A 12,249-nucleotide genomic window follows, 5' to 3' on the forward strand; every position below is an offset into this window, starting at 1 on the left:
GAAGAATATACCTAGTTCTCTGCCATATTATGAGAATATTCAAACTAAATATGTCTTCTGTCGAGTATCTTCAACTTTATCAAGATGTTATGTAAAACTTTAAAATGAATCTTTGTTTTAGTGAAGTTTTTTAATATAATTGTACTCCGCTTAAGAGGCACTAAGCTTTTTATATAGGCTTTTCTCGGAAAGGAATAGGTAAATCATCTAAAAAATCAAATAAGTAAAGGAAAATCGTAATCATAACGGAAATGAAAATAGAAACCAAATGTTCGACTCGTATTTGGAGTTACAGGTTAGAGTTAGAGTTATTTGGCGCCGAACATTATTTATTTATTTATTTATTGACGCCCTATTGGGCTTTTAAGTACATATAAAATTAAAATTTCATTTTTAGCAACAGTATAAAACAAACAATAGAAAATCGAAATAAAATATAATGATTTCTCATACATTATTTACATTTAAAAAGTGGTGGACTAATTTGGCTTTAAATGTATTGAAGTTGAAATTAAATATGTCAGCGACATCACTTAGTTCATTGCCCAACCTATGTATTCTTTCTAAAGCGGCCGCTACACTACTCGCTTCGACGCTTCGACGAAGTCCTCGACGAAGTTAGCCGAAGTTCGAAGTGCGTGCCCACACACTCGTGCAACTTCGCGAGTAACTCAGTCCAACCAGTCAGTGATTGGTTTATTTATGCCGTGACGCTTCGAGTCCTTTGACTCGGGCCCATTTACCGACAACAATCGGAAGTCGGGCGAAGCGAAGCGAAGTTGCCCGAAGCGAAGCGAAGTTCGTGCCCACACTATCGTATTCGGTCAACTTCGATCAACTTCGCGAGTAGTGTAGCTGGGCTATAACACAGAATTCGTAGCGAAGTTATTGTTGTAGAATAAAATATTCCGTCTAGTATATTTTGGAGGTATATGTAAAGATAGCAAGTTTATAGTGTCAGGGCAGTCTAACCTTGAATGAACAATTTTATATAATAAAAGAAGATCAAATATTTTTCGCCTTTCAGATAATTTCGATAAGTTGAGTTTACTGCGTAAATTGACATAATTGATTTCAATAATAAAAATACCAATTTTGAAATTAATAAAACGTAAAAATTGAGAATGAGAGTTGAAATGAGGACACCAAATGGTTGCATTGTATTCAACCTGACTTCTAACCAGAGACGTGTAGGTATAGTAATTTTATAGTTTTTATGTTATTAAAGTCTTTAGCGATTCGGAGAATAAATCCAAGCATTTGTAATCCCTTACTGGTAATGCTATTAATGTGATTCAAGAAGCGTAATTTGGAGTCAAAGATAACTCCAAGGTCATTAAATCATTATCAATGATGCTAGATCTTCGGAGCGCCTTCCACGGAACGACCAGCGGAACAAACACAGCATTCCCACCTGACTTCTCTTCTGAATAGTACGAACCGTGCAAGATAGTTTTTTTTTCAGGAGGAAAATGTTGGGGCAACAGTGGGATGCGCTTGAGATTTATACACGAACAGCAAGTTTATGTGGAAAAATACCCATATCACGTTCCTAAAGAGCAAAATTTCTTTAAAAACAATAACTGAGAAAAGCCATTTTTCGAGAGTTTTAAACAGAATTATTCCGAACCACGTTCTTTTATTCAGAGATACTCCAACAATACTTTTTTACGGTTCTCCATTTATTTGATATACAAAGCCGCATTCGGAAAATAATATTTACCCCTACTACTCCACATTCTTGGTCCGCCCCAGGACTTGAATAAAATATTGAGCATTGATTTCGAGAGGAAGTTTTTTTCGTAAACACTCATTGAATTTTTTATTCGGGCAACAATTTTCATCGCAACCTCGAAATGAAATGTTCCGGGAGGGGGAGGTGTGAGAAATAAAATGGAATACATGTACTAAGTAGGTGCTTGTGTTTTAGCATAAATATTTTGGTGCACATAAGACTTTATTGTGTAGCTCATAAGAGATTCGCGTTTACCCAAAATATTACGTACCTACGTAAGTAGCTATTATTTAGGTGGGTATATTCATTTATTTATTCGTTAGTTAAACGTTACAACAATAGTTGAAGACAGTACTTACTTAAAATAAAAGAAGTGATCAGATGAATTCGGAACTAAATATTTGTACTTTGATGCAGGAGGGTGGGGTTTTTAATATATGTCGAAAAGAACTCTTATATTATGTATTGGCAGTTGAGTGAAAACACACTATTGGTGAATTATATGCATAGTTAGTTTATTTATTTATTTAAAAACATACGGCACAAGGTATGCCATTAACATAGATATAAAGTTGTAAGTACAGGGTTCTCCAATAAGAGGTGTTATTTTGAATAGCCCGCTATTTCGGTAGATGTTACTTTTGAAGCTGTCATTTTTTGACATTTGACAAGTAAAAACTACGCCATTGAAATTATTAAAATTCACTTGAGTGAATCAAATGCAAATCATCTTGATTGAAGAGGCCCATTTCCACCTAGGTGGCTTCGTCAACAAGCAAAATTGTCGCATCTGGGGCTCGGAAAACCCAAGAATTATTGTTGAAAAGCCTCTCTATCCTCAACGTGTGACTGTTTGGTGCGGTTTATAGTCCGGCGGAGTCATTGGACCTTACTTTTTCGAAAATGAGGCTGGAGCAACAGTTACGGTGAATGGATCGCTATCGAGAGATTATTAATGATTTTTTATGGCCGGAATTGGATGGTATTGATCTGGACAACGTTTACTTTCAACAAGACGGCTCTACATGCCACACAAGCAATGAAACCATTGATCTGTTACGATTGAATATCAAAATAACACCTCTTATTGAAAACCTGTAGAAAGCATAATGTGTAAAAAAATATAAAAATACGAAAGGTAGGAGAAAAAAATGTTAAAATGACGTGTTAATGAAATATAATAAATTATTTTCCATTGATGCCAATCTCTACAAACCCATAAATAACCGTTATTATCAAATTACATGTGACTTAAGTGGCGTAGCTATCTGTTTGTTGTCAGAATAACCAGTTATTTTTATGGTTCAAGAAAGGACAAAAATAAAAATAATTGATAATTGTAAGTAAATCAATAATCTCTTAAGTGAGAACTTTAGTAAGGGACAATATAAATGTAACACTATCAGATGATAAACGAGGCAGTTAAAATATTTAGTATATTTAGTTAGTGTTATGGTTGTCACAGTGGAAAAGATGGTGGAGTCGTAGACGAGTAGATGTAACAGGAACACGGATATTTATAGCACTTAGCAATTTTATGTGAATACCGCGCAATAGTCCCAACTGCTCTCAACCATCTCGAGCCAGCAAAACTATGGCTTCCCCAATTGGGGTATGTGTGAGGTTGAGGGTAGTGAAGAGGAGAAGAAAATAGGAAGGAGGAAGGTGGTTAAGTAGGTACCTGTTTATTCAGATCTGATCACCAAACACGGCTTAATTTGGGAGGCTGGTTTTGGTATGTGTCGGCCCGGGAACCATTTATTGGATAACCAACACCTCTGCTATAGGTCACCCCAAGTAGTTCGCAATGTTTGGTGATTTAGCAGGGGTGCCCGGGTTCATCGGGTGAGGTGTGTTCAGGATTCGCCTGCCCACCAGCCGCGTGGCGTGCCAGAGCGGGAGAGGATCGTTTGGGGAGACCCTTTGACCTCTTCAACTGGTCTCTCGACTCATCCCCTTGCGCCGTAGTGAGAGGGATATATGCATATGTCTGTCACTCCTGGACACACTGATCCTTGTATTCCTACCCTATCCTCATACCTTTTACCTTCCCAGATTTTTCTCTCCTTCCTTTCCTTAAAAAAAGATGACCTAGGCCCTGAGGGAAATTATTTTCCTCGGGGTCTCCTATGTGGGGTTAATGTAAAAAAATACAATTCAAGGCATAATGTTTCGATTCTGAGTGGCAGTCTTCCTCCAGGGCAATACTGGAAGTATATTCTACTCCATTTAACGTTTGTGGACAGTCTATTCATTAATATTTCTCCGGGTAGAAAATAGCGGTAGTTTTGGATTAGACATTAATGTTTTGTAGCAGATATCATTTACGGATTCTCTGAACACAATATATCTAAGGAAAAGCATAAGAAACTTCCGTTGTACTTTCTCCCATCGGTGTGAGTTACCATTAGTATAAATAGGGGACCATACGGAGGTTCATATTCTAGCTGCGATCTCACGAGGGATCAGTAAAGTAGTTTAATTGACTCAACGTTATGAAAAGTCCTTCTGATACGTATTTATTAACTTTATTCACGCCTTGAAGGTTTTAACTTCTACACATTGTTATAGGTAAGTTGTTCGGGAGTACAATAATAAGTGCATAGTACTCGTACATAATATAATCAAATGAGTATGAACAATATAAGCATTTATGCTGGAATACAAAATCATATTCCAAGTAAACCTTAGTTCCACGGCAAGAAAAAATCCAAAAGATTTATATCCTGTATCACGAGAATGAGAATTGGTCATTGCTCCATTGCATCCCATTTGTTTAAAATCCGGGTCCTAGATAGTCCACTCTGCCAGTGCGGCATGGAAAATGAGACTCTTGATCACGTTTTCTTTAATTGTAAAAATCATTCATCCTTCAAAGGCATTTATCGTTTACTTATAAAAATCACCCACCAATCTCCCCTTAGTATTCCTTATTTACTTTCTCTCAACAATTCTCGCATTTTCTCAGTTCTATACAAGTTCATAGACTTGAATGACTTCAATATTTGAGATTTCCTATTCCCGTATAGATTTCCCATAAAATTATAACCATCTCCCTTAACTTTAACGGCACATAGCACTCTCTTTAGGGTGAATTGCCTAATACAAAAAAAAAAAAAAAAAAACAATATAAGCAGGTCCAAAACAAGATATCATAGAGAGTTGTGAAGTATCTACAAAGCTTTGTAAAAGCCCTGTAGGCGTATAAAAGATTAAAATAAATAAGCAATGTTTCTTGAACTAATTCCAGCGTTGGGACATCCACCACCGCTGGACCATGCTCCTGCTGGAGGAGTTCTTCCGCCAGGGCGACAAGGAGCGCGAGCTGGGCCTGCCCTTCAGCCCGCTGTGCGACCGCAACAACACGCTGGTGGCCGAGTCGCAGATCGGCTTCATCGACTTCATTGTCGAGCCCAGCATGGGGGTGTGCTCGGACATGCTCGAGTGCATCCTCGGCCCTCTGCACTCGGGCTGCAAGGGCGCAGCACCCGGCGCGCAGGGCCAGGGCTCGCCAGGCTCGCACGAGCCCATACACGAGGAGTCAGACCCGGCCAGACCCAAAAATGGTGATTGAATATTTTTTTATATTTCGATTCGCTTATAAGCGCCGTGTAAATATTATGCCGTAAGATAGATTAGTGAAAGCTTGACATAAAACCACCGCGCGGTCTTACGCCCGGTTTAACTATACCAACGCTAAATCGGCGTCTAAGAAACTCTTGATAAATGGCTAAAACTACTTCTCACCGAAAAGGTTGGTATATATGACTTTAATTTTCGACTGTGTGGGTTTAATATCACCTGCAGTGTTAAATACATTTTTTTTTATTAATAAAATTTTGTATATAACATAATAATTAAGGGTTTTTCAATGGGTTATTTTGTATCTTATGATTTATACTACTCTTCCATTAGGAGCATTTTTTGTGGGTGGAAATGAGTATACATTTTGAAAAAAAAATATCATTTAACGGTATACTATGATTCATGCATAATTTTGTGAAATAATATACATATACGTATATAGTAATGGTTACAATGTAATCATTACTATGAAATGAAGATATACATATTTAGTTATGTATTTAGAGAGAAGAAAAAATATATTATCAAGGTTAAATAGAATTTGTATGATTATCTATGCTATAGCTACGCAACTGGTAGAATCAAACCATCAACAACAAAAACACATTCTCAAAAATAGTGTTTTATCTGCAGTTTTATTTTAAATATGTATTAATGATTCCGTATTTAAATACTAATACCTGAATATATTTGTAATCATCTGTATTGTAGCAGGTCAAACAAAATTCAAAATCAAGAAACCGTGGGCCACCTGTCTTGGAGAAAACAAGAAGATCTGGAAAGAACAAGCTGCTAAAGGTATGATATATCTTATCACACACTAACATTACCTAATGAGACAGCTAACTGAGCTAAAAACAGATAAATTATGCAAAGAACTTTATCGTAAGGCACATAAGGAAAACATAATATAACCACCCATTTCAAGTACATATCTATGAATCCATGAAATCAGTTGAGTAGTAAAAAAATTAAACTTGAAAATGATTTATTTCACTAACAAGCTGTATCGTGAATTCCATTCCAATTTTATTTATTTATTAACCCTAGAGTATTTTTGCAATTCTGTGAAACGTGAGTTGTCACGTGAGGAGCATTTTGCCACCCAAAATGCATTTTTTGCATGTTTATAACTAAACAAATAAATAAATTAAACGAAAATACTGAGTTTTTAGTCACTTTATTGATATATTTTCACTGTCTACCAGTTTTGGTACCTCCGTACCATCATTTTTTTTTTTTTTTTAAAAGAAAGACAAACATTCCCGGGTTACGAATAACCCAACAATGTTTTAAAATCTCCTACTACCATCACAGAAAGCCGAAAATGTTGCTTGTGTTGTGATGGAGGACTTAGCCAGCTGAGGAATCGTACACGCGACGCTCGGGTGAGACCCAAGCGCTATGCCCACTCAACCACTGACCGGTCAAAATTAGGACTGTTATAAAAATAATGCTATGAAATACAGAAGTACACATATAAATTATAAAAATAATATATATACAGAAAGAAAGGGACAGTATACTAGAGTGAGACAGTGCGTCAGTTGTGGGAAAGAGGTGGGATAAATGAAGTAATAGGAAACATACTTAGAATTGGGCTAACGGTTAAATTTAATTGGTTATTAATGATTTCAACCTTTGAATTTACTGATTTTTTTTATTTCCAAAGCCTCTAAATTGTTAAGTCTCTAATTTGAAAAATTATTCTTATAAATGTTTAAAAATGAAATATAAATGTTTAGAAGAAAAGTTATATTTATTCAAATAACATAATTAATCTCTGAAAAATTTGGCTTTTAACCATCATTGAGAAAAATTGCTTATTTTATAACTTAAGGTTGATGAAACTTTGCACACTTTACCTTCAAAACAAGAGGAAGGTCACTGCCTATATCCTATATATAAATAACTTCTTTACTATGTACAATGGTTTTCCATCGCCTACTTTTTTTTTCTTTCACAAAATTCTCAGTACACTTTGAGAATGAAAAAAGAATTCCATCACTATTTTATAAGCACCCAACTCATATTACAACCATTATGCTTTCAACTGTGTGTTCCATCCGTTTGCCAATATTAATCACTCTTACTCGAAGCTTTCACCTTACTTCTTTCAAAACAGTTTCTTAAATTTAATTCCGATGTCCCTTCTAGATGAAAAAAGATTATGAACTATATTTATTAAAACATACCACTTATATATTCCTTGTAGTGGCGGTTCTAGACTTTTCATAAGCTATAGTGGTAAGATTGTAGATGAAAACATTTTTTTTTTCGAAACATCAATTTTGAAAAAATATTTTTTTTTCAGCTAAAACAACACCAATAATGTTTTATTTTTCAATCTTACCACTCTAGCTCACTGAAAGTTCACGGACCCCTCTGATTGCTTGTTACCTGAGAAAACGATATCGGGAAAAAGAAAGAGCGGCTACAAAACTTTCAGTGACATTCAGAAACTAAATGTTGCTTTAATGGCTTTAGCAATGTCTGGTGACCCGATCTGAATAGTCACTCCTTTTAGCCCCACAATTTACCCCAATATATTATTCATATATTATATATATGTTTTAACACTGTTGAACTATTATTATACTTACTTCATATCATATATATACATATATACCTTATATCGTATCTTCCATTTAGCCTGCTATATGAAAAGAAGAGATAAATAAAAACACTCCTCACACACCAACACTAAACCAGTTTTTAATTCCGACGTACACCAGCACAAAACACGATCACAAAATCAAATACACTTATCGTCATCTACTTACACGACTAAATTTGGAATTAACTCCTTACAATACATTGCACATAAGCAATATAACGCATTACCTAGTAATCTAAAACTTCCGACAACGAACAAAAAAACATTGGCAAAAGCTCTTAAAAGCTATTTCCTCAGCAGTTTTATTAATGACTGACACATTCTTTCTTTGGAACTCCAAAATAACTTCTGCGTTTATTTATTTTAATGTATCTATGTTGTCTTGTCTTTAATATAATGTTGTCTTTCCCGAAATGAGTTTTGTAAACTCACTGGGAATAATACATTATAACTTATTATTTGGGTAGTCTCCGAACCTCGGTAGTGTGCAGTCGTGTTTACCAGTGCTCTGTGTTTGACGGCTTACTTTGACGGCGGCGCGGCGTACAGATAAGATTTATTTATTGTTACCTTTTCGTATTCATTATTTTTGTTTGTGTTATTGGTTTGCGACGAAGTTGCGTGTATTATTTCTATCATTTATTATTTCTAAAATAATTATTATTGTTTAATTTTTTTTTTAATTTGTTGAAATGGAGGAAGATGAAAATCGACCTCCGGACCCTGAGCCCATTTCTAATATTGTAGACGACTACGATACTGATGATACCCAGACTTCTGTAACCCTTCCTTCACGAAAACGACGTCCTCCGCTTTGCCTTGATGTACCTCCTAAAATTAAATCTCTTTCACAATCAAACGAAGCCCCAATCTCTCATGGAAGTTATAATGATACAATTCCTCCAGAAGCAAAAGCCATTGAGCTTATGTATTCTATTTCATCTTCAGCTCCATTTATTGTCAATGTCCAAAGGACTGAACAGGGGAAAATAATTCATCCCCTGGATTTTGGTAAATTTATTTTTAGCTCAAAACTCAATAACCTCGGTATTATAAATGGATCAATAAAACCGGAAGGTCGATACAAACTATCCATAGAATTTAAATCAGCCACATTAGCTAATGATTTTGTTAAAAAAATAGGTTCTCTTTCAAATAATAAATTTAAATCTTTCATACCTACATTCAATTTAACCAGAATGGGCAGAGTAAGAGGTATCCCAACCGATCTATCAGAAACAGAAATAGTAGATGCTCTTAATGACTCTCAATTAACTCCAAAAGTTTTAAAAGCACGTCGTTTGAATTTCAAGGATACTTCCACCGGCACCACTATATGGAAACCTTCACAATCCGTTGTTATTACTTTCGAAGGTCAAACATTACCATCCCGTGTATTTATTTATTATAACGCTCTTCCCGTTGAAATATACAGATTCCCGACTATCCAATGTTTCAACTGTTGCCGTTTTGGCCATTCAAAACCTATTTGTCGTTCCCCTCCTCGTTGTTTCCATTGCGGAGAGGATCATCCCTTTGAACAGTGTCAAAATACAACGAATAACCCTATTTGTATTAATTGTAAGGGCAACCATACTGCTGTTAGTGTGGCCTGTCCAGAGTTATCTAGACAGAGAAATATCAAACAGTCAATGGCTGCAGACAATATTTCTTACTTTCAGGCCTCTAAATTATTCGCTCCTACAAAAAAATCTTTTGCAGAGATAACGTCTAACGCTTCTCTCTTTCATTTTTCTCCCCCTAAATCCCCTCTATCATCTTCCCACAAAGAAACAATTTTCAAACCGATAAAATCTAATCCAAAATTTATTCCTTCTTTCGATAAAAAACTACATAATGAACTTTTACTTAACCCGAATGGGAATAATAAATCCCAGGCTCCCAATGGGACTGCCTTAAAAAACTGTTCCACTTCCGATATCTTCCCTAAAGTCACGATTGAAAATTCTTCTTTTATTCAAACTTTAATTACCCTATTAATTACGATCCTTTCAAATAACAATAAAGTACCGTCCAACGCTGCCGATTATATGAAATCTTTACTCTCTAGCCTTCCCGATGTATCCGCAACTGAGCAAAATACTTCAATGGAATAGTAGAAATCTATTCGCCAACAAAATTGATCTTGTACAGTTACTTGATGAACATAATATTTCAGTTGCTGCCATCTCCGAAACGTGGTTAAAACCCTCATACCAATTTAATATTCCTGGATATCATTGTCTAAGACATGATAGACTGGATGGCAAAGGTGGCACTGCTCTTATTATACATAATTCTATCCCTTTTAAACAAATTATTTTCCACACTCTCTCCAATAATTTTCAGATAGTAGCTGCTGTTATATCTGATATTACATTACTATCAATATATATCCCTCCCTCTACAATTTTTGTTGAAAACGAATGGTCAACATTTATATCCCAGATTCGTCCCCCGTATATGATACTTGGGGACTTCAATGCTCATTCTCCTTCTTGGGGCAGTGAGTTAACAAACCGTTCTGGCCATAATCTATTAGATTTTATGGATACCTATAATTTATGTATACTAAATGATGGATCTCCAACTCGTTTCACTGCCCCTCAACATCGGAAAAGTGCAGTCGATTTATCTCTTTGCTCATCTTCGGTGATTCCTATATGTTCTTGGAACATTCTTAAAAATCCCCTTTCCAGTGACCATTTTCCTATAATAATTACCTTCCACCATCTATCTTCCACGCATTCCTTTTCGATAAACAATAGTTTTAAATTTAAAACGAAAGACGCGAATTGGAGAAATTTTTCTTCAGAATTAGACTCCATTGTTCAAGAATCTAAGTCTTCCCTTGTTAACACTAGTTTACAATGTGAATTATTTCCTAACATGATAATAAAAGCTGCAGAAAAAACACTTAAAAAACGTAATATCAACATTAAGATAAAACATTCCACCCCATGGTGGGATGAAGAATGCACTAGTGTCGTTAAATCCAGAAGAGAAGCAATTTCCATTTTCCGTAAATGTATGTCTTTCGAAAATTACTTTTCTGTGAAACGCGCCCAGGCAGAAGCGAAACGCGTTTTGAAAAACAAAAAGCGGTCTGGATGGCGAAAATTCTGTGAACGCTTGTCTCCTGAATCTCCCCAGTCATCCGTATGGTCCAATTTAAAAAAATTCGGTTCGTCATATACTCCGCAGCGTTCTAAACATATTCCAGAAGAAATTATTATAGGTTTTGCTGATAAGATAGCTCCTCCGTCAGTTGCCAGATGTGAGGAAATGCCTTCCTTTATTTCTTATCCATCTCACTCTAGCTGGCTGGACTCTCCTTTCTCAATAAGTGAATTAAATCGAGTAATCAATTCCCTTCCAGACTCTTCTCCTGGCCCTGATGGAATCTTATATAGTTTCATTAAAGCATTCTCAGACATGTCGGTTGAATATTTTTTATCCCTAATTAATTACATGTTCGAAACGGGATTTATTCCGGAAGTCTGGAAAGTTCAAAAAATCCTTCCGATTTTAAAACCTGGCAAAAATCCATCTGAAATCTCATCCTATCGTCCTATTGCTCTTTCGTCATGTTTAATGAAAGTAGCAGAACACTTGATAAAGAACAGATTGGAATGGTTTGTTGAAAATCACAGAATTATCTCTCCTAATCAATATGGCTTCCGGAAAAAGAAATCAACCATAGATAATTTAAGTGTGTTAACAACAGACATCCGTATATCTCAGTCCCTTAATTCTTGCACTCTGGCCACATTTCTTGATCTTTCGTCAGCTTACGACGATGTATTAATTAACATTTTGAAAGAAAAATTAATTAAAATAAAAATTCCCTTAAAACTAGTTCAATTTATTATTAATTTACTAACAGACAGATCCATTATTATCCACTTTTCTTCAAAAACTATAAATCGCAAACTATGGAAGGGGTTACCTCAGGGGTCCGTAATCAGTCCACTATTATTTAATATATATATAAGTGATTTAGACAGTGTAATTCCTTCATCTATCAAGCGACTTTATTTTGCTGATGATTTCCTTATATATTTATCACACAAAAATCTATCGCGCGCTGCGAAGGAATTGAATTTGGCTTTACATAATATTAAAGTTTGGTTGTTGACAAATGGGATGAATTTAGCTACGTCTAAAACCAAAGTAGTGGCTTTTACGCGCAAAAGAAAAATACCCCCCTTTTCTGTCTGCTTTGATAATGTCCCTCTTCAAATCGTTAAGCAAATTAAATTTCTTGGACTACTTTTGGATCATAAACTTTCCTGGCTCCCGCATATTCAGA

At 35.5% G+C, this 12,249-nt stretch overlaps 1 protein-coding gene across 8 annotated transcripts in view; it reads left to right on the forward strand.

Annotated features, from left to right (window-relative positions):
* Positions 1–12,249, forward strand: part of LOC149424522 (dual specificity calcium/calmodulin-dependent 3',5'-cyclic nucleotide phosphodiesterase 1A-like) — a 618,560-nt gene that overhangs the window by 598,872 nt on the left and 7,439 nt on the right. For 6 of the 8 annotated variants that reach the window (XM_089651657.1, XM_089651656.1, XM_089651660.1 and 3 more), the window contains 2 exons: positions 4,986–5,301; positions 6,032–6,118. In XM_089651657.1, coding sequence (XP_089507783.1) covers positions 4,986–5,301; positions 6,032–6,118 — 403 coding nt within the window. The remainder of the gene's footprint in view (positions 1–4,985; positions 5,302–6,031; positions 6,119–12,249) is intronic. The other 2 variants (XM_089651659.1, XM_089651661.1) reach the window with 1 other exon arrangement.

This window comes from Hesperophylax consimilis, chromosome 4 (genome assembly GCF_061612785.1).
Source record: "Hesperophylax consimilis isolate HC1 chromosome 4, BYU_Hcon_1.0, whole genome shotgun sequence".
Classification (NCBI taxonomy): Eukaryota; Metazoa; Arthropoda; class Insecta; order Trichoptera; family Limnephilidae; genus Hesperophylax; species Hesperophylax consimilis.